Raw genomic sequence first — 24,277 nt, 5'->3', positions numbered from 1 at the left:
TATATATATATATATATATATATATATGTCCACAAATCTTATGTATTTATGAATGCGATTAAAATAAAAGAAATCATTGAAATATGTAAGAAAATAAAATTTCTAGCGAACAATAAAAAATAGGGAAATTTACATACATGCCGCACAATTCATATGTATTGATATATCTAACACCAAAATTTTGATATTTACAATCATATCATCTTTATGCCATAAACGCATGCATGAAACTAATGATTCTTGTATGTGATATGAAAAATGTGAATGATATAAATGAAAAAAAAAAAAAAAGATTCATTTTGTTAGATATGTAAATTAAATACATAGAAATTGAGTGGTTGAGTGGTATGTAAATTCTAAATCCTGAAACCTAAATCTTAACATTTAATTTTAGGGATAATTATATATTGGGCACTAGAAACATTGTTATTTACAAATCAAGCACCAGGTGATTTTATTAACTACCGATCCAATGTATTTAAGCGTGCAGGGATAAAATAATTGAAAATTTGATAAACATGAATTATATGGTTGGAGTTCTATCATGAATGTTAATATTCGAGCGAGAATTTGAAAAAAAGACGGAAAAACAGTGTTTGATTTGTAAACAGCAATGTCTGGTTGCTTGCAATTAATATCTAATTTTCAGTTCAATTTTAATTTTCATTTAACTGAGCAAACAGAAAAATGAAGATTTTATTTAAAATTTTTATTATATTTTAATTTTACATCACATAAACTAAAAAATTAAAACTTTTTTTTATGATAATATGCGCCAAATGAAGAACGCATGAGGGTGTTGAAGATGCTACGATGATTTCCCCTTCTATATATATATATATATATATTCTAGTATATATATATATATATATATATCTATGAGATACTGATTAGGATATTTTCAGTTTTCCCTTGGAAAGAAATTAGCTAGATGGCAACTACCATTAAAAGCTGAGAGATCAGTGAAAAAGAGAAATCATACAAAAAATAAATAAATAAACTAACTTTTTCTATCCAATAAAACACAATTAACATATAGATCTAGGAATTCTAGATAGGGTATAATAGGCATGGGTGAGCTAGCCAAACCGGCTGATCTAGACTCCTTAACGAGCTTGTTCAGCTTTGAGTTCGAGTGAAATTTGTTAGAAGTGAAGCTGCTACTACAAAGGATTATTCAATCTCCCAAGGAAGCAATTGCAGGAATTACGCTCAATAATCGAGTCAAGCTCGAGTTTTTTAAACGAGCTGAAGCTAAAGAGCCGAGCTCAAGCTCGTTTATTTTTTAAAGTTGAGTTCGGGCTCAATAGATGAGCTCGAGTTGAGCCCGAGCTCAAGCCAAGTATAAATTAATCAGGCTTAGCTCAATTAAGCAAAAACTCAACTCGACGAGTTCACACCTCAAGATTATAAGGATCGATTAAGGAATTGTGGAGCTTGTAAGACAATGAGGAGATGGGAGAACTGAAAAATCCAAAATTATACAGAAGGAAAATAAAGATGGCAGTAGCAGTTTCCTAGAAAAATGACAACTAAGAGGGTAGATAGCGGCAATGGAGGAGAAATAAAAGTGTTGAGGGTGATCTGCACCATCTATTATTGATCAAGATACAGATGCACCACTTGAAAAGGAAGTACAGAGACAAAACAGAGAAACAGACTCCCATCTTATAAATCAGACCAAAAACTGAATAATAACAGGTGTTAACCAAATTTATATACTATAGAATACAAATAAACCATAATTCTGGTATAGATTAAGTAAATAAAGGCCCCTAAAAAAGTAGCTTTCCTTCTTTTCCTAGAACTAGCTATGATTCAAAGAGTAAACATGCAAGGAACCAAAATCTTCCAAACTTTAAGAGAAAAATAAAAATAACAATGAATTATCAAGTGCATATCATTAGAAATTTCTAAAACAACATTGGTCTACATACGGTGCCGAAAAAAAATTACAAGCCGCCTTAAATAAATTCAGCCTCGTTTAGATTTCAATCATGAAGAATCAAGTATTTACTTACTAGAAGCCTCAGAAGCCTGTGCATTAGAGCGAACCTCAGAAACACAGCTATCAGCTTTCTCTACAGACAACTCTGATGGGGATTTCTTTAGGGTTGGTTCTGTGCCAGTCGGAGTAACAATAGCGCGCTTAATACCCCGGCCAACCACTCCCAGATCCGTAAAACCACCATTTGCCGCGGTGGAAATTGTTGGGGAATCAAAGCTGCCACCTTCAATGGCAGCCATTTGAGAAGAGCTAACAGATGAAGATCTGGAAAAATCTCTAATAGCGCTCTTCTCCCCAGAAGTTAAAGTGGAATCATTTCTTTTCAGAAGCTCGATTAGTATAGACTTTGGATTTGACATTAGCTGCTGCAGATCTTCAAGCTGAGTTTCAAAATTTTTTTAAGACAAATCAGTTGATATCAGAGTTAACCCAAACTACAATAAGAAAGATGATACAATCACTCAAAGAAAATAAGCAATTACAATCACTCACACTTGAAAAGGGAACACAATAAGAAAGCTAATATTATTACTAAAAGCAAATAGGTAATTACAATCTCCCACACTTGAAAAGGGAATACAATAACAAACAAAATACTAATACGACAAGGGTTGTATCCTAAAGGAGTTGGTGGTGAGTTGACGGTCGGAAGGCTGGTGGAAGTGGTTGTGGATCAGCAGGTGCAGGGACAGCGAGGTCTGGACTGCAGGTGGGGGTAAGGGGCTGCCGTGGAACTGCGAGTGGGAAGAACAGTGGACTGTAGGCTGGGTTGCAGCAACAGGAGGTAGGAGTGAGTTCTTTGCTCAGTTGCGTGCACCAAGACCGCCGCAGGAAAAGAGGCTATGAGGCTGACCGGCAGCAGAACAGCAACATGGAGGAAGGGAGGGAAGCTGGCGGCAGCAAGGGGGAAGCGATTAGAAGGCTGACCGGCAGCTAGAGAGGAGCAGGGAAGCAGGGAGGGAGGCTGACAAGGTAGCGGCTGCAAGGAGGCGGCGGTTGGTTGGAAGGATGGCTAGCAGCTAGGGAGGAAGGCTGGGGGAAGCAGGGAAGGGTAGATTAACACTACATCCGGACGAGTTACAGTCGGAGAATCTTCCACCTTTGGATACAACCCTAGAAAGCTAAAACTAGACGCCAGCGGCAGGGCAGCAACAGGGAGGGAAGCTGGGAAGGTGGCGGCAGCAAGTGGGCAGCGATTGGAAGGCTGCCCAGCGGCTAGACAGCAGCAGGGAGGCAGGGAGGGAGGCTGACAAGGTGACAGCTGCAAGGGGGCAGCGGCTGGAAGCATGGCTGGTGGCTAGGGAGGAAGTATGGGGGAAGCAGGGAAGGGTAGATAAACACCACCTCAGGACGAGTTACAGTCGAAGCACCTTATCACCTTTAGATACAACCCTAGAAAAGCTAAAATTGGACGCTAGTGGCTGTCCTAAAGAAAAATTCTAAGTGAAAACTGACCTAAAATACAACTACACACACACACGCGCATACATAAATACATACATACATATACAACAGGTAAAAATGAGTGAGACCCACTCCAAATAGGAGGGAAACACATGCTTAGAAGGACCGTCAGTCCCTCCTTTGTCTAGATCGAACCGATCCTGGGCAAATCAGAGGCAATAGCTGCGTGTCTAGGGCAAAAGACGTCTCGCATTAGTCTACAGAGATCGGGGGAGCTTCAACCTCATCTGTCGAACATTTTATGTCCCTGTAGTATGGAATCAAATCTACCATGTTGAAGATAGTTGAGATACTATAATAGCTCAGCAAATCTATCTTGTAACTGTTGTCATTCAACTTCTTAAGGATTTTAAAAATGTCCATCTGATTTGGGCTTGAGCTTCTTGAATGACCTTAGAGGAAATCTCTTTTTCTTCATTTAAATCCATAGATCTCCCTCCTCGAAGGTCACCTTCTTTCTGGATTTATCATCTTGCGCCTAGCACTTGTGTTTCAATTTGGCAATTTCTTTCTCAACCTCTTTGTACGGCCTTCGAATTTCCTATACCCTCGCCTCTACATCCAAATTAGCCTCCACTGTAGGGAGAACTGGTCCTAACTCAAGCAACGTGAGCGGATTGGGTCCATACACAATCTGAAAAGGTGTGTCCCGTAGTTTGACTCACAAACACATTGTAGGCAAATCTAGCTCAGAACCCACTGTTTGATGTTCTCTCCTACGAAGCACCTCGGGAGATTTTTGAGGCTCCTGTTCACCACTTCCATCCAACCATCTGTCAGTGGATGAGCTGTCAAGCTGAATTGGAGTTTAATGTCAAGCTTTCCCCATGGGATTCTCCAGAAGTGACTCAGAAACTTGATGTTCCTATCAGATATAATGGTATGGGGCATTCGATGCAGCCTCACGATCTCCCTAAAATACAAATAAACGACGTGGGGTGCGTCCAACTTCATTTTGTAAGGCATGAAACAAGCCAACTTCGAGAATCGGTTAATCACGACCATAATTGACTCCTTGTTTCGTTGCGTCCTCGGAAGACCACCACAAAGTCCATATTGACGTCTACCCAAGGAGTTTTTAGTACTGATAACATGTATAGCCATAAATTTTGCGCTCGGATCTTGGCCGAGTGGCAAACTCAATATCAGACCTACCGCTCCATATCTTTCTTCAGTCCGAGCTAGAAAAAAAAAATCCTTTAATAGAGCCAAGGGTCTTATCCCTACCAAAATGACCTGCTAGTCCCCCATTGTGACTATCCTGAATGATGGATTTCCTCAATAAATATCCGGAAACACAAATTGTTCAAGTGAAACAGAAAATGATCTCAATGCCACTCCTGACATTATTCCCAAGTTTCCCTTAAATCCACATATGTCCCGTACAACTCCTTCATTACCTCAAATCCCACAACTCTTGATTGTAAGGAGGTAATTAGCAAATGGAGGTGGCTCTGGGCATCAGCTACCCAATTCTGACTTTCGGCCTTGTGCTTGAGCACGAGCTGAAATGATGTGAAGAACTCAATCCAAGAAGTATTCCTAACCTTCAACTTGCTCTGACTATTCAAGAATCAGTGCCTCATGATATGTGAGCAAAGCGAATTTGTTTATCAGTAGGTATTGCTCCAGCGGTGGAGAGCTCTCACATAACATAGAACTCTTTGTCATTTGTCGAATACTTTCTCGTGGACTCATTCAACTCCTCACTCAAGAATGCCATAAGATGTCCTCCCTGATGAAACAGAAAATGATCTCAATGGTACGGTCCCGTGGGCCGCTCCTGACATGATTCTCAAGTTTCCCTTAAATCCTCATGTCCCGTACAACTCCTTCACTACCTCAAATCCCACAACTCTTGATTGTAAGGAGGTAATTAATGAATGGAGGTGGCTCTGGGCATATGCTACCCAATTCTGACTTTCGGCCTTGTGTTTGTGCACGAATTGAAATGATGCGAAGAACTCAATCCAAGAAGTATTCCTAACCTTCAACTTGCTTTGACTGTTCAAGAATCAATGCCTAATGATATGTGAACAAAGCAAATTTGTTTATCAGTAGGTACTGACTCCAGCGGTGGAGAGCTCTCACATAACATAGAACTTATGTCATATGTCGAATACTTTCTCCTGGACTCATTCAACTCCTCGCTCAAGAATGCCATAAGATGTCCTCCTTGGCTCAACACTGTTTTGCTCCCCAATTTTGCCCAATTTCAATTCCAAATCAAAATTATGTCATATGTCGAATACTTTCTCCTGGACTCATTCAACTCCTCGCTCAAGAATGCCATAAGATGTCCTCCTTGGCTCAACACTGTTTTGCTCCCCAATTTTGCCCAATTTCAATTCCAAATCAAAATTCAACATCCTCAATCCTGGTCTAAACAAAATCCAAGCCCAACTTGATCCAATTGCAAGCTCAATTTCATTTAAATCAAAAACCCAATTTTGATCATATGTCTAAATCTACCAAATTGGTCCACCAATTCAACTCGAAATCACTTGAAACTTTGTCAAATCCCTCATGACATATTCCTACACCAAACTCAACATTCAATTAACCCAAATTTTAGCCCAAATTCAATTTCAAATTCAAAAGCCCAAGTCATTCAAAAGTTTCAAATTCAAAAGCCCAAGTCCACTACACTTAAATTCAAAAGCTCAAGTTCAAAGCCTACATGACAATTCTTTCTCCTCATCATTCATTCAATTAAAATCATTTCTAAAGTTTTGAATTCATAATCAAATTCTTCCAAATCAAGCATTATGTCAAATTCCACCAAAATATTTCAAAATTCAAAAAATCCCTTCTCATGAAAATTAGTCAAGCCACATGCAAGCCATGAAGCCACTACCAATCCATAGGTAAGCCATGTGAGTCTTGCCACATCACCAAGCTACTAGTGGAAAGAGGCCAAACCACTTTTAAGCCTCTTTAAAAAGGTTTTAAACATTTTTTATGAATCACTTAAACCAATGATTAACCAAATCCCTTTGGATGGGGACTTCTCCACCAATCCATAGGTAAGCCATGTGAGTCTTGCCACATCACCAAGCTACTAGTGGAAAGAGGCCAAACCACTTTTAAGCCTCTTTAAAAAGGTTTTAAACATTTTTTATGAATCACTTAAACCAATGATTAACCAAATCCCTTTGGATGGGGACTTCTCCACACCACTTTAGCTGACCCATCTAATCCTCTTCAGCCCAAGACCAAACTTGGTGGTTGAACCCAACCCAAACCATGTCTTGACCCAATTTAGCCCAAAATGACCATTTTCTCGTACTATTTCAATCTCATACCTTTACACATGGCAACCTCAAATTGATTGCACCAAAACCAAGCCCTGAGCACTCTAACCAAATGGTAACCCCTCCCTGGCCGGCCAACCACCTTGGTGGCCGGAAAACACCATGGCCAAGGGAGTCCATATGGTCAAAATTAAAAATTGAACCTACCTGATGTGCACAACTCTAATTGGACACTTGGGCACTTCTTCCCTCCACATAAGCAACCCTAAACACCCACCAATTGTCCCTGGTAGCCTCTCCAAACCCCTCTATTTAAACCCCCCCCCCCCTCCACGGCGAAAAGGCAAAGGGGACAGCTTGAAATTCCTTGGAGAAACTCTGTCAAATTGCTTCCAAAGCTTCCTTGAGACCACTTGAGCTTAGCCCAATCATCCTTAGCTACCCAAATCCAATGCTAGAGCTTAATGTTTTAGCCGAAATTCCTAAGTCGAAACAGGACATCTTCAAATCTCCACCAAATTCAAATTAATTGCACATACATCATCCCCACAGTAAGAGCAACATATCAACGTTCAATAACGAAAATTTTTTATGACCTCATTCACAACCAAGTAGAGTGTTATGTGGATGATTTGGTTATCAAAAGTAAACAGAAATCAAACTATTTGTACGATTTAAGAATTGTGTCCGAACGATTACGACAATATAATCTTAAAATGAATCCCTTAAAGTGCATTTTTGTCGTTGTCTTCGGAAAATTTCTATGATCCGTTATTCGTCATTGGGGAATCGAGATTGACTCGAATAAGATTAAAGCTATCTTGAAAATGCCTCCTCCCAAAACTCTGAAACAACTACGTTCCTTTCAAGGAAAATTGGCATATCTGAGACGTTTTATTTCTAATCTCTCAGGCAGTTGTCAGCATTCTCGACATTAATTAAAAAAGAATGCCAAATTTTTTTGGGAAGAGAAAAAGAGAAATGTCAGCATGCCTTCGAGGATGTTAAATAATACTTAATGACACCTCCTGTTTTGGCAGCCCCTATCCAGGAAAAATCGTTGATACTTTATACTGCGGCTTTAGACGACTCTTCCGGAGCCCTGCTAGAGAGCTCTATTAGCCCAAGTCAATGATGAGGGTAAGGATAATGTACTATACTACTTGAGTCGTCGTTTAAAACCGACAGAGATGAAGTATTCGCCTATCGAGAAGCATTGTCTAGCTTTGATTTTCGCCACCCAAAAGCTTAGGCATTACATGTTTTCTCATAAAATTACTCTCATTTCAAAAGTTAATCCGCTGCAATATTTGATGACCGGACCAACACTTTCCTGACGTCTAGCGAGATGGTCGATTTTATTACAATTCGATATTTGTTCCCCTTCGCGCTATCAAGGGACATATTTTTACAGATTTTCTCGCTGCACACTCACTTCCAGCTGGGTCCCCACTCAATGAAAAATTGTTAGATGAGCAGATACTGCAAGTAGAACCCTCCAGCGTCAGACATTGGGAAATGTATTTCAATGGAGCTTCTTTAGCAAGGAAGGATAAAGGGTTAGAAATAGCTATACCATGCAAAGCAAAGATTAGTCTGATTTTCATCACGCCAGATAAGGGTATGTTGAGATTCTCCAATCACCTGACAGAGTCGTGTACAAATAACGAAGCAGAATATGAAGCGTTGATCTCCCAGTTGGAATTGACAATCTCAATGGATGTAATGGATGTTTTCATCTATGGTGACTCTTAACTTATCATTCAACAAGTATCTGGACAATACAAGATTCTAAAACCAAGATTAGCAGAATATCATCAGTACGCGATGAGGCTGCTAGAGCAGATCCCTAACGTAGCTCTATAGCGGATTCCTCGGGAAGATAACGCATATGCCGACGCTCTAGCAAAACTTACTAAGGAGCGTGCGTGTCCACCGGACGATTCCATTGATGTTAAAGTATAAGGAAGACGAGTCTTGTCTCGAATCGCCCTCGACAATCTACATAAGCTCAAAAAAGAAGGAATGATGATTGTAGTCGCTGACATCAATGATGATTAGCGTAAATCATTAATAGAATATTTGCAAACTGGAAAGATGCTAGAAGATAAGTCAGAGGCATATCATATCACAAGAAGGGTTGTCTTGCGCTCTAGTGGGTGACGTTCTCTACAGGAGATCATTCGACCAGATGTGGCTACGATGTTTAAGCAAAACATATGCACAGAATATTGTCAAGAAAGTACATGTCGGATTGTGTGGTACTTGTGACATCGTCTTTTAGAGTTGTCGTCACCAACCAACTCACAGCAGAAGAACTCAGACTCAAAGAATTGGAAAGTCTCGAAGGAAAATGGCTAGAAACACAACAACACTTAGAGCTTTACCAAGTAAGAATGGTGCAAGCACACGACAAATTGGACCGCTCGAAGACATTCAAAGTCGGTGACCTCGTTCTCAAAAGACTTATTCTTCCACACCGTACGATAAGTGGAAAATTTGAACCAACTTAGGAGGGAACATTTGTCATATAAAAGGTTTACTCAGGAGGATTTTACCAGCTGGTAGATTTTCGGGATGAAAAACCTATGTTGTCGGTCAACGACCACTACTTGAAGATATACTACCCGACATGATGCCGCTTGAAATCAACATTTTTTTTTTTGAAATTTTGATTATTCTGGGATTGATTATTTTGCCAAACGTCTGTGACTGGGTCCAAGATTTTATAATAAATTAACCTCAATAAAATTTTTTTTGAATTACTCATTTTGTTTTTCTGTTTTCTAAATCTAACTAAATTAAATAAATAAAATTTTCAAATTTTCAAATTATTGATGCTTTGTTTTTGTTCTTGTTCATGTTCATGATGGATGTCAGCGCGCTGATGTTTTCTGACTGCTGCAGAAGAAATGTCAGAGCGTAAACTGATCTTTTTCTTTAGAGATGGCTTAAATCTCACACTATATAAGGAAAGAACAGCTCTGGGCGGCGTCATAAACTTTGATTTCAACTTTAGTCAGGTTGATGTGAATTATGAAGGTCCCCAGATGAACATTGTTAGCTGACGAGAAAAAGAAGGATTACCGTCTCTACTGAAAATTGGAGCTGAAGATGATTCCTTGAGAAAGAGAAAGAAGATAAACACTCAACATTACATGATGGAAGGAACCAGTCCCCTACAATCCCTGATAACTGCGCCGAAGGTAAATTTAATAAGCGCCAAATGAGGATATAGTGTCTCACACGTCACTTCAAAGAATGCGGCGTCGCAACGCTAACCGACGCAAGCATAGAACCTTCAAACGAGAAGAAAGAAGAAAGCAAAGAGAAGCAGTTGGATTACTTACCTCAATTTCTGAAGGAAGAATTTATGAAACACGTACAAAAAAAACATCTTCCAGTCTACCGGATACAGAGGATGAGCTGGAGTCGGCCGCAGAGCCGATGCAAATGGATGTACCCTATGAATCTTATAGAGGTCGTCCGATGTGTAATGTAGAGCTGCCCACAGGAGCATCCACTGGAGCATTCGTAGAATGCCCATGATGTAATATTCTACATTTGGACTGCTACAGTTCAGCGCAAGAATCCACAGCCGCCAGTGGCAGGGGGGGAACCCGCCCCCACCAGATGTTGAGTCATACATTCCATTACCTGCAGATACATAGCAGACATTAGTCATTAAAGAAGTCGAAAAAGAAGGCCAATGTCGCCCCGACAGTTTGATGATATTCCTACGGCTGAGATGGAAAGAATGTGCAGAGTCAAACGAAGAGAATTTGAATTTTATGAAGAAGTTCGAGATGAAATGGTCAATATATTGGAAGGCTTAGCGCTATATACTGGAGTTTTCTCAGAGAACGATGAGAAAAGACTTTTACACTGCGTTTGATCTGCAAGTCAGAGGCCGAGCTGGTTTACTGAGGCCAATAACATATTCAGAACAGCGAAAATGGATGCGCGGGAAAGGTAAGATAACCATTCAATGTGGTTGTTACTACAATTTCGCTGAAGACAGGCAAGGGAACCCCCTGGTATCTTAAGATATGATAAGGTGGATCTGATGCCTTATGTGATAAATAGAATGGTCAAAAGATTAAATTGATGGAGTATACTGCCGTCAGATTGCATCCCAAACAGTTGCATCATTAATATTTATGATGAGGGGAGCTGCATTCCTCCTCATATTGATCATCATGATTTTGTTAGACCCTTTTGCACAGTGTCTTTCTTCAGTAAAAGAATATACTCTTCGAAAAAGAGATTGACATTGTCGGCCCCGGGGAATTCAGAGGGTCGGTTGAGATTCCACTGCCGTTGGGATTAGTGTTGGTATTAAATGAAAATGGTGTTGATTTAGCTAAACATTGCATTCCGGGAGTGCGACATCCCCGAGTTTCTGTAACCTTCAGAAGAATGCGGGACGACAAGATACCACGAGGATTCCAACCAGATCCTGAGCTTAAGGAGTTGCAACCATATGAGTTATAAGGGTTGCACCTCTAGGTACACGTGTAGAGAATTTTTATCCTGAAACAGGGCTTAGTAGGTCAGCTCGATCAGGAGCTCACCACGGCGAAGACGATCAGTAGGATACTTTTCGTGCCAAGTTTTGCGCAGCAAACATGATATATGTACCAGATATGTTCAGTGCATGATATGTATTCAGTATTTGATGATTCAGATATGTTCAGCATGTTGTATTTTGATAGTTCAACATGTACTCAGTTTATAGTTCGCATTTGAGAGCAGATTAATGAAATTTCTTTCAAGTTTCGCCTTGTTTGACATACAGGAATGGAATGTCTGTGCCCATCCTAAAGGGAATATATGAGAATATGAAGTCTATATCTATCTCAAAAAGTGCACATGGGAATAGGACGTCTGGGCCTACCTCAAAAAGTACATATGGGAATGGAACGTCTGTGCCCACCACAAAGGAAAATTTGAGAATAGGAAGTTTATGCCTATCTTAAAAAATGCATAGGGGAATGGAACATCTGTGTCTAATCCAAAGGGAATATACGAGAATAGGGCGTCTATATCTATCTCAAAAGTGCACATGGGAATAGGACGTCTAGGCCTACTCCGAAAAATAAACATGGGAATGGAACATTTGTGCCCACCCCAGAGGGTAACTCGAAAATAGTGTATAGAACTTGTGATGTTGAATTCATAGATATATGGCATGTGAAGGTTTGACAAAAATTTATGAGATTTTGTGAGATTTTGTGCAGAAGATGCAACTCCGCGGGGATGTGAAGAAAATCGGTGCAGATCGGAATAGTCACGTTGCGCGAGCAAAGAGTGAGGAATCTCGAAGTCGAGATAAACAAACTCAACAAATTTTAAAATTTTATTTTCTTGTGTTTTTATCATATTTAATTATCAAAATATTTTGTTTTGGTTAATTTTTAAAAAGATTTTGAAGTTTTAATATCGAGCTTTCGTTGTATCATTCTTTGTTCGTATGGCTTTTCATCAATCCCACAAGAGAGTGCAATTTAACAAACAATGTGAAACTTGAAAGAAATTTCATTAATCTGTTCTCAAAAGCGAGCTATAAACTGGTACATGTTGAACTATCAAAATATAACATGTTGAACATATCTGAATCATCAAATACTGAATACATATCATGCACTGAACATATCTGGTACATATATCATGTCTGCTGCGCAAAACTTGGCACAAAAAATATCCTATTGATCGTCTTCGGTGTGGTGAGCTCCTGATCCAGCTGACCTACTAAGCCCCACTCCAGGATAAAAATTCCCTACCGTGTACCTAGAGGTGCAACCCTCTCATAACTCATATGGATGCAACTCCTCCAGCTCAGAATCTGGTTGGAATCCTCGTGGTATCTTGTCGTCCTGCATTCTTCTGAAGGTTACGGAAACTCGGGGGATGTCGCACTCCCGGAAAGCAATGTTTAGCTAAATCAGCATCATTTTCATCTTAATATCAGCACTGATCCCAGCAACATTGGAATCTCAACCGACCCTCTGAACTTCGGGGCCGACAATGTCAAACTCTTTTCCGAAGAGTATTGTTTTTACTGACGAAAAACATTGTGCAAAAGGGTCTAACAAAATTATGATGGTCAATATGGGGAGGAATGCAGCTCCCCTCATCATAAATATTAATGATGCAATTGTTCGAGATACAATCTGACAGCAGTATACTCCATCAAATTAATCTTTTGACCATTCTCTTTATCACATAAGACATCGGATCCACCTCATCATATCTTAAGATACCAAGGGGTTCACTTGTCTGTCTTCTGTGAAATTATAGCAACAACCACATTGAATGGTAATCTTACCTTTCTCGCGCATCCATTTTCACTGTATTGAATATGTTCTTGGCCTCAGTAAACCAGCTCGGCCTCTGGCTTGCAGATCAAACACAGTTTAAAATTCTTTTCTCATCACTCTCTAAGAAGACTCCAGTATATAGCGTCAAGTCTTCCAATATATTGATCATTTCACCTCGAACTTCTTCATAAAATTCAAATTCTCTTCGTTTGACTCTGCACATTCTTTCCATCTCAGCCGTAGGAATATCATCAAACTGTCGGGGCGGCGTTGGCCTTCTTGTTTTGACTTCTTTAACGACCAATGTCTGCTCTGTATCTACAGGTAGTGGAATGTATGACTCAACATCTGTATGTGCGGCCTCATGACCTTCCACTCTGGCGGTTGTTGATTCTTGCGTTGAATTGTAGCAGTCCAAATGTAGAATATTGCATCATGGGCATTCTACGAATGTTTGTCCAGGGGATGCTCCTGTGAGCAGCTCTACATTACACATCGGACGACCTCTATAGGATTCATGGGGTACATACATTTGCATCGGCTCTGCGGCTGACTCCAACTCATCCTCTGTATCTGGTAGACTGGAAGAGGTTTCTTTTGTAGGTGGTTCATAAACTCTTCCTTCAGAAATTGAGTTATGTAATTCAGTTGTTTCTCTTTGTTTTCTTCTTTCTTTCCGTTTGAAGGCTCTGTGCTTGCGTCGGTTAGCGTTGCGACGCCGCATTCTTTGAAGTGGTGCGTCAAACACTCTATACTCATTTGCGCTTATTAAATTTCCCGTTGGCGCAGTTATCAGGGATTGTAGTCGACTGGTCCTTTCCATCGGGTAATATTGAGTGTTTATCTTCTTTGTCTTTCGCGTCAGCTCTAATTTTCAGTAAAGACGATAATCCTTCTTTTTCCCGCTGGCTAATAATGTCCATCAGGGGACCTTCATAATTCACATCGACCAGACCAAAGTCGAAATCAAAGTCTATGACGCCGCCATGAGCAGCCCTTTCCTTATCCAGTGCGAGATTTAAGCCATCTCTGAAGAAAAAAATTAGTTTACGCTCCGACATTTCTTCTGCATAAGACAGAAAACATCAGCGCGGCGACATCCATCATGAACATGAACAAGAACAAAATTGAAGCATCAACAATTTGAAAATTTGAAAATTTTATTTATTTAATTTAGTTAGATTTAGAAAATAAAAAACAAAATGAACAATTCAAAAAAAAATTTATTGAGGTTCAAGTAGCGGTCGTTGACCGGCAACATAGGTCTTTCGCCCCGGAAATTCACCAGCTGGTAAGACCCTCCTGAGTAAACCTCTTCTATGACAAATGGTCCCTCCCAAGTTGGTTCAAATTTTTCACCTATCTTACGGTGTGCAAGAATAAGTATTTTGAGAACGAGAACGAGGTCACCGACTTTGAACTTCCTCGGGCGGACCAATTTGTCGTGTGCTTGCACCATTCTTGCTTGCCAGAGCTCTAAGTGTTGTTATGCTCTAGTTGTTTTCCCTCGAGACTTTCTAATTCTTCGAATCTGAGTTTTGCATTTTCTTCTGCTATGAGTTGGTTGGCGACGGTGACTCTAAGAGACGGTGCCTGAACTTCTAACAATAGTACGGTCTCGGACCCGTACACAAGTACCTAGGGTGCGCATCGAGTGGGAGTTCTAAAGGTCGTCTGGTAGGCCTACAAAGTTTCTAATAGTCTGTCAGGTCAATCTCTTTTACTTTCATCCAATGTCTTCTTCAAAATCTGTATCAATATTTTGTTGAAAGCCTCAGCAAAGTCATTTGCTCTGGGATGGTAAATTGTTAAGTATCTCCAATCTATCTCATGTCGTTTAACAAAATTGTTGATCTTCGTGCTTTTGAAGGCTGTCCCATCTGTCCCATTATCGAAAATCACAAATCACTCTACGTGGAACACCGAAACGGTAGACAATGTTGGTTTTGAAAAATTGAAGGACGTGATGTGTTGTAACCTCTCGTAATTGCACTGTCTCTGCCCATTTGGAAAAGTAGTATGTAGCGACGAGAATAAATTTGTGTCCCTTAGAAGATGGAGGGTCTATCGGACCTAATATGTTCGTACCCCAACACTCGAATGGCCACGAGGCAACAGTTGGGTATAACACATTCGGAGGTTGGTGTAAAACTACCCCATGCACTTGGCAAATGTGACACCTTCTAGCTGTATCCATAAAATCGAATATCATCGCTTGCCAATAATATCCGAGTGTTTTGATTTTCATTTTCATCTTTGGCCCTGCCTGGTGAGCACCACACAATCTGACATGTATTTTCTTGACAATATTTTGTGCTTCTATTTTGCTTAAACATTGTAGCCACATCTGGTCGAATGATCTCCTGTAGATGACGTCACCCACTAAAGCGTAAGATATAGCCTTTCTTGTGATATGATATGCCTCAGACTTATCTTCTGGCATCTTTCTAATTTGCAAATATTCTATTAATGATTTACGTCAATCATCATTGATGTCAGCGACTGCAATCATCATTCCTTCTTCTTTTTTGAGCTTATGTGAGATCGATTCGAGACAAAGTCGAGCTCGATTCGAGACAAGACTCGTCTCCCTTGTACTTTAACATCAATGGAATCCTCCGGTGGACACGTCAGCTCCTTAGCAAGTTTTGCTAGAGCGTGCGTCGTCATGTGTGTTATCTTCCCAAGGAATTCAGTAGAGTTACATTAGGGATCTGTTCTAGCAGCCTCATCGCGTACTAATGATATTCTGTTAATCTTGGTTTCAGAATCTTGTATTGTTCAGATACTTGTTGAATGATAAGTTGAGAGTCACCATAGATGACAATATCCGTTACATCCATTGAGATTATCAATTCCAACCCGGTGATTAACGCTTCATATTCTGCTTCGTTATTTGTACACGGCTCTGTCAGGTGATAGGAGAATCTCAACATACATTTATCTGGCGTCATGAAAATCAGACTAATCTTTGTTTTGCCTGGTATAACAATTTCTGATTCTTTACCCTTCCTTGCTGAAGAAGCTCCATTGAAATAAATTTCTCAATGTCTGACACTGGAGGGTTCTACTTGCAGTATTTGCTCATCTGGCAATTCATCATTGAGTGGGGACCCAGTTAGAAATGGGTGTGCAGCGAGAAAAACTGCAAAAATCTGTCCCTTGATAGCGCGGAGGGGAACAAAATTTATATCGAATTGCAATAAAATCGACCATCTCGGTAGACGTCCGGAAAGTGTTGGTCGGGTCATCAAATATTGCAACGGATTAACTTTTGAAATGAGAGTAATTTTATAAAAAAGCATGTAATACCTAAGTTTTTGGGCGGCGAAAATCAAAACTAGACAATGTTTCTCGATATGTGGATGTTTCATCTCTGTTGGTATTAAACAACGACTCAAGTAGTATAGTGCATTTTCGTTACCCTCATCATTGACTTGGGCTAATCGGGCTCCGAGAGAGTCGTTTAAAGCCGCAGTATAAAGTATAAACAGTTTTTCCGGGATAAGAGCTGCCAAAACAGGAGATGTCATTAAGTATCGTTTAACATCCTCGAAGGCCCGCTAGCATTTCTCTTCCCAAACGAATTTTACATCTTTTTTAATTAATGTCGAGAAGGGCTGACACCTACCTGAGAGATTAGAAACAAAACGTAGTTCCTTCAGAATTTTGGAAGGAGGCATTTCCAAGATAGCTTTAATCTTTGATCTCAAATAGTAATTTTACAGCATTGGAGCAAAGGCAATGATATTCAAGATGAGCTTGAACATGCATTGCATAGTAGTTTTTAACATCTTAAAATTCTCCAAACCAATTCATCCAAAATGGGTTATCTTTAGAATTAATATTTACATTTAGGAATAGTTACGTAAAAATGAATAGTTTTATACTTCTGGTGCATTAACTGATGATGGCTTCAGCTGGAAGTCGTAAGGATCAGCGATTTTAGAACTGTTTCGTCGCCTGCTTGGGTAAAACTTAGAGCTGATTATTTTCTTTCTAGAGAAAGGTGGATTCATTTTAAGATTATATTGTCGTAATCGTTCGAACACAATCTTCAAATCGTACAAATAGTTTGATTTTTGTTTACTTTGATGACCAAATCATCCTTATAACACTCCACTTGGATGTGAATGATGTCAAAAATTTTCGTCATTGCACGTTGATATGTTGCTCCGGGATTCTTTAATCCAAACGGCATTACTTTGTAGCATAAAATCTCAATCGGCGTCCTGAAAGCTGTAAGTGTTGTATCTTCTGCAGCCATCTTGATCTGATTGTATCCTGAAGATCCATCCATAAAGGAGAAAATCTCGTGTGTCGAAACGATGTCCATCATTAATTCTGGTATCGGTAATGGAAATTCATCTTTTAGACATGTTTTATTCAAATCCCTGAAATCGACACATACAAGGATTTATCTATTATTCTTCTTAACTGGTACGACATTGGCTAACCATGTGGGGTATTGCTCTTCTCGCACAAAGTTAGTGTCTATTAATTTTTTCACCTCGGCAATGACTTGTTGCTCTATTTCGAGACGCATCCTTCTAGGAGCTTGTTTTATTGGGGTCATCTTTATCTACCCCAAGCTTATGTACAACAACTTCTGCTGACAGTCCTGACATTCATCGTAACTCCAAGCGAAGCAATCTTTAAAATCTGTCAATAAATTTATCAGCTCTATGGATTCTTCCTCGCCGAGTAAGGAACTTATAAAGGTTAGTGGGGGCTGCTCCTCAGTCATGAGGTTGATTTCTTTTAACTCATCAGCTGTTGATTTAATTTCTTCTTTAAATTCTGGCGAAACATCATCTATTAATTGTTCTTGAGAGTCAGTCTCTATATCGAGACAGTCCTCTTTTAAATCATTAGTAACAACCATGCAAAATTCTGAATCATCAACTGGTCCTACAGTACTAAATCCGAGAGACTGTTTTGAATTAGGAGTTTGACTTTTAACATTCTATAATTTCTCAAAAAGTTATAGTTTATCTTTTGGCATTAGTTTTGGCACATATCTCTGTTGAATTAATTTTTGTACACAAGGAGAAAAGTAACCAAAATGTAATTTCATTAATTCATTAGAATCATCATTCAAATTTACATGATTTTCATGACTAGTAGAAAAATAAGCACAATAAAACTTGATCGGTTTCAAACCATCACTACGGACTTCCTTGACCTCTAAACTCTCAACCTTCTGGGGGTAGATCGGAGTCAGGGTCATGACATTCACATAGTGGTTGATCTGATCGTACATCGACTCATATTCATCTTTTTTCCATGTCTTCCAAAGAGATTTCGTACTGAGGCTTCTTTTGTTTTATCATCATCATTTCTTCCTTGAAACTTTCTTCATCAAAACTTTCTTCCATGTCGATGTTGATGGTCGGCCTAGTCCGTTCAACAATTGTATTGGTTCTTCCTCGTCCACGTCCCCGGCCTCGATCTCGGGTGTGGGCTAAAAGAACCTCTACCACCTCGTTGCGAAGAGACGATAGTAGATTGTCGCAGTGGAGTTGACTGACCTCTTTTTGTGATCCTTCTGAATCTTGCACTTCATTTGATACAACTTCACGAGAAAAGATTGTTTTTTTGGAGGTGCGTAGTAGGCGGCGTCTTCATGAATGTCTACTTCATGCACTGAAAATGGTTTTAAATCTTCTTTAATACAATGTTCTTGTCCTTCTTTGAAATATTTGATGCATTGATGTAATGATGACGGAACCATATTATGCTCGTGAATCCATGATCGTCCAAGTAGAGCATTGAAAGAAGTTTCTATATCAATAATATGGAATTTTACAGTTGTTACTAGTTCTTCAGCTTTCATTAACAATGTAATTGATCCAAGGGCTCTTTCTCCCTTCTGATTAAATCTCTTTAACATCATTTTATTGGTTGTAAGCTCTTGAGCCTCAATGTCCAAATATCCTAACATCCGTAGACTCATTAAGTTGAGTGATGCTCCCGGGTCTACCAGGTCTCTGGACAATACAAATCTGTCGATATTGACAGAGATGTAGAGTGGTCGATTGTGGTCGGTGGTACCGACCAACAAGTCTTCATCTGTGAATGTTATCCCAGACTGTTCTTATAACGAACAAGCTTCATCCAAGGATGTGCTAGCCAACTGGGCTAAGCAAATCTCTGGGTCGAGCAAGGCTGTAACTAGAGATTCTCTCATCTCCTTTGATAGGATTAGAACGTCGTAGATGCTTAATCGAGCCAAAAACTTCCTAAGATGAGCTAGCACATTGTAATCAACTTTATATGATCCTCCAATTTTCACTTGGTTGTGTGGTTCTTCCACTAGTGGGGGTGGAGGTAATTCTTCTCGAGTTGGCGGAGGTGGAAGTAGCTCTTCTTGAATTACTATATGTTTTCCTTTATCCGTTGGAGCTGTTCTTGAAGGTAACACCGAGTGTAATACTTTCTCGCTCCTTAGATTTACTTATGTAATTTCTTCTTCCTGAGATGCTGTAGGAAAAGGTTCTGATATTCTTTCTTTATCGGAAAGATCCAAGTTGATGGTAAGTGGTGTATCTGACATTTTGAGGACTGACTCCTCACTCCCAGTGCTATTGTAACCGGTATTATCGATGACTTCTTCATTCTCATTGACGAGTTTATCAGACTCAAGTACGATTTGAGAATCGGTTTGGGAATCGAGATCCCAGTTAGATTGAATAAAGTCAGTTACGTTATCATTAGAGACAACCAAAACATAGCCGGAATCATTATATTCATAATACCCCAGTGGGGCAAAATTATCGGAAAGATCCAAGTTGATGGTAAGTGGTGTATCTGACATTTTGAGGACTGACTCCTCACTCCCAGTGCTATTGTAACCGGTATTATCGATGACTTCTTCATTCTCATTGACGAGTTTATCAGACTCAAGTACGATTTGAGAATCGGTTTGGGAATCGAGATCCCAGTTAGATTGAATAAAGTCAGTTACGTTATCATTAGAGACAACCAAAACATAGCCGGAATCATTATATTCATAATACCCCAGTGGGGCAAAAAGCTAATCATACATGGCCAGAGATTCGAGGATTTCTTACCCAAATCCAAGATAACTAATCTAACAGAGGCAGCCCCTATATTACCCTCCGCGCTATCAGTCTTAACAACGTCACTCTTTTCTTTCTCTTCCGGTTGCGATGACTTCTTTGACGCAATCCCCAACTTGGGTCGGGCAGGTTGTAGACTCTGAACGGTTGCTTGAGCTGAAGCGGTCTGATTATGATCCAGTATTTTCTTGGATGACTTACTCCAAACTGTGCTCCATCCATCTTTATTTGCATATGGATCTATCGTAACGATGGGCTCGGCCGAAATCATATTCACAGAACCTTTCTCTGACTCTTTCAAATATTCTTTCGAGATCGATATGTTTCCTTCTTTATAGTTCCTCTCGAGCCAATCTTTGAAGATGAAGCAACCTTCTACTGTATGGCCCAGGTAGAGACAAAAATTGGGACTATCTTTCTTATCAACCTCTTCGGGCTTCTTTGGTTCTGGCAACCTGAACTACGGCTTCTTCATCAAGTTTCTGAACATCTTCGACACAGCCTCATCTTTGAAGGAATATTGTCTTCTCCTTCGCTCTGAAAGAGTCGGACTTGTTCTACCTTCCGACTGGTATGATCCTCCTTGGTATGGTTGTTGGCTGGACTGTCTATACTGTTGCACTTGTTGTTGAGCACACTGTAACGGTTGCTGAGAACTTCGATGAGAATGCTCTACTTGTATTTTCATTGGTTGTTTTCCTTTATCGACTGTTGTCATTGTCCCAAACCTCTTCTCGAATGCTCTGGTTGTCCTGGATTTCTCTGTTTTCTCTTGAGAATCCATGTGTTTAGTTTTCTCTTGTAAACTGCTAGCTTTACTTAACAGCTTCTCGAAGGACTTGGTGAGTCCCTTGAACATAAAAGCTACTGGCCCGTGTATGCTCTTGAATAGGATCTCAATAGTATGTTGTTCCTGCAGTTGAGGCTCACATTTCATGTTAAGGTTTCTCCACTTCAAGATGTAATCCACTAGAGTTTCGTTGGATCTTTGCTTCTCCACTACAAAATCCTCAATAAAAACATGATGTTGTGCCCCAGTAAATCTTTTTACGAACATCTGCTCTAATTCGGCGGACGTCTTAACTGATCTGTTAGATAGTTCGGCATACTAATCAAAAACAATCCATGACAGACTGTTGATGAACTGTCAGAAGAGTAAGGCTTCATTATCTCCTGTGTTGCCACAACTGGCCTGGAAATGTGCTAGATTTTGCCTGGGATTCCCAGTCCCGTCGAATATCTTGAAGTTGGTGACACAAAACCCTTAGGGTAGGGTACGACATCAAACTCCTTCGGATAAGGTCTACCCCTTGAAATCAATATACCACCCTTAGACTGGGCTAAGGCCTCTCGAACTTGTTGTTCGACCAATTGCTTAATATCTTTCTCAAGCATGGTATTTGGTGATGAATATTTATTTTGCTGCTATTCTCCATTAGCGGAAGCAACTTCTCTTCGTTCATCGGTGATATGGATTATTTCAGACTGGTTAACTCCTGGAGAAGTCACCTACTGTGAATGGGATTGCCCATTAGCTGTAGCCATGGCGGTCATCTCATCCATTCGCTTTTCCATTTGACTAATCTGTTCATCCCTTAAGAAAATAGCTCTGCGCAAATCATCTGCGGCGTTCCCTTCGACGAGAGGTTTGGCATCACGTGCTGATGAGGCAGCTCTAGTCTCGATGACATGAAATCCTCATCAAGGTAATTACTGAAATCAAAATCCTCATCATCATCATTAATTGTTACACAATGTTCTTTGGCCAGCTCGGAAATCTCAGCTTTGAGTTTTTCGACCTTTCCTTCAATTGTCGTCTCCTTAATTGTCTTAAGATCTGGAGGATTTTCATGAACATCCTTCACTTGTTCATCAAATTCTTTAACAGATATTTCGGATTTTTGTTCCACCTTATCATTCTGCTCTGCGGGCTCAGCCGACCGTATTAGTATGGTGACTTTGGGTACCCACACCCTCATCGTGCATGTCATTGTATTCAAAGATTCGTTCAACCATCTACATCCACTCGAGAAATCATCTAGATTCATCCTCCTGTCGAAGTCTAGTAGTTTCACTTTAACTCTCAGATCTTTGTGTCCTCCGGTAGGCACTCTTTCTCTAGCCCTCTGATACTAAATTCCAAAAGTCCTATGTTGATTCTCCTCATCATTGAATTCATCCCTAAGAAAGGGGCTCGATTGTTCTGATGGCTCTCCTCCACGGATCTCACTAATATGGCCAACGGTGACCTCGCCCATGGTCCTCTCCTCAATGGCATCCAGTTGTTGTAGCAATTAGCAAAGTATTAGTTGTATGTTGCCCATGGTAAAGTCCTTCAACAATTATCTTCTCGACAGCACGGTTAGGGCTTAGAGGAGGTGTAGCATGGGGAAAGAAATATTTTGGATTGTGGTGTGGTGGTGATGGTGGTGGTGGGTGGGTGGGAGCCAAAAACTCTAGGATATAGAGCTAGCCAGGGTTAGTAGGCTAGCTCTGATACCAAATGACACTGAAATTAACCCAAATCATAGAAAAGCGAATATTATTATTCAAAGAAAACAGTCAACAATTATAATCGCCTACACTTGAAAAGAGAATACAATAACAAACACAACACTGACTCAACAAGGGTTGTATCTCGAAGGAGTTGTTGGTAGTGGGTTGGCGGGTGAATGGGTAGTGGGAGGTGGCGGTGGAGCAGTGGGGACTAGAGGCGGAGGTAAGGGGGTTGTGGCGGGACTGCAGGTAGGAAGAACAGTGGACTGTGGGTTGGGTTGCAGCAGCAGCTGGTAGGAGAGAGTTCTAGGAGGGCTGTGGTTGGGATATGAGGTGGGAGTAAGGCCTATTGCGCGGGAATGGCAGGGACAGTGGCTAGAAGGTTGGCCAACGACGGGACAAGAACGAAGAGACAAGAAGGGAGGCTGGGAAGGTGGCGGCAGCAAGGAGCAGTTGTTAGAAGGCTGGTCGACGGCTGGACAGCTGCAAGGAAGCAAGGAGGAAGGCTAGGAAGGTTGCGGCCGCAAAGGGGGAGTAGTTGGAAGGCTGGCCAGCAGCTGGACAGCAGCAGGGAAACATGGAGGAAGGCTTGGGGAAGCTGGGAAGGTAGATAAACAACTCTCATGACGAGTTACAGTCAGGACACGTAGAGCCTTCGGACAAAGCCCTAGAAAAGTAAAACTGGATGCGGGCGGCTGCCTTACAGAAACTGTAAGCGAAAACTGACCTGAACCCCAACAAATAAAATAAATATAGATCTAGCGTAAAAAGGAGTGAACACTATTCCAATGAGAGAAACCCACACTTGAAAGGACCGGTCGGTCCCTACTTGTCCTAGGCAAATCAGCGGCAGTTGCCGCACATTTGGGTAAAAGATGCCCTGTGTCATCATTATTTCAAAGATAATGAATACACCTGATGCTAACTAATTTCAAGTTATTAAATGCTCCGATAAAAACACTAACAGTAGAAGGGAGACATCTTCATGCTTTTATTAAAGCAAGCAAATGGATCACATATAAAATAAAATGATATTTCATATTGAGCAGGCTGTAAGAAAGCTAAATTATTGAAATGACTCAACCTAACTTCCGTAAGATTAGAAAAAATCTTCATTTATATGATAAAAATAAAAAATTAAAAACTAGAGTTATGCCAGATTAGCAGAAAATTTTGACCGAAATTCCAATAAAATATGTGAATTACCATTCTGACCTTGTGCTAATATTAAAAAATGGGCATTTCAAAGTAATTTCATGCATTTCAACTAAAATTCAATCTTTTTTTTTTTTTGGATTAAAATAGCTTTTTCATGAATGAAATTAATAAAAAATATATATGATAGGATTCAGAGTTTACCTTTTTCTCCAGCTCAGTTGAGATGCCCCTAAGTTGGTCGATTTCACCGTCCAAGTTTAATGATTCAGACGACAACTCTTTTCCACTTTCATCCAGTTCAGAAACTGAATTTTTACTGGCTTCTGCAGTATCTTTTGATTTCATTAAAACTTCCTTGAGCCGCTCTATTCTGGACTTGCAGAGTGAAATAGCCTTTTCACAATAGGGTATAGCCTCTTCGACTTTAGAGCCCAGCTCTAACACCATGCATATCCTAAAGTTTCTAAATACTGATTAAGGGCATATAACGCTTGT

General features: G+C 40.1%; 1 protein-coding gene across 1 annotated transcript in view; it reads right to left on the bottom strand.

Annotated features, from left to right (window-relative positions):
• Positions 1-1,874: 1,874 nt before the first annotated feature.
• LOC110032729 (protein HGV2) overlaps positions 1,875-24,277 on the bottom strand; it is a 54,070-nt gene continuing 31,667 nt past the window's right edge. The window contains exons 5-6 of the mRNA XM_020736457.1: positions 23,984-24,245; positions 1,875-2,388 (exon numbers count right to left, since the gene is read on the bottom strand). Of these exons, the coding sequence (XP_020592116.1) occupies positions 2,014-2,388; positions 23,984-24,245 (637 nt within the window). The 3' untranslated portion in view covers positions 1,875-2,013. The remainder of the gene's footprint in view (positions 2,389-23,983; positions 24,246-24,277) is intronic.

Source organism: Phalaenopsis equestris, unplaced genomic scaffold, assembly GCF_001263595.1.
Source record: "Phalaenopsis equestris unplaced genomic scaffold, ASM126359v1 Scaffold001013, whole genome shotgun sequence".
NCBI classification, from domain to species: Eukaryota; Viridiplantae; Streptophyta; class Magnoliopsida; order Asparagales; family Orchidaceae; genus Phalaenopsis; species Phalaenopsis equestris.
Note: the sequence above shows the minus strand (reverse complement) of the source record. Positions and strands in the feature narration are given on the sequence as shown.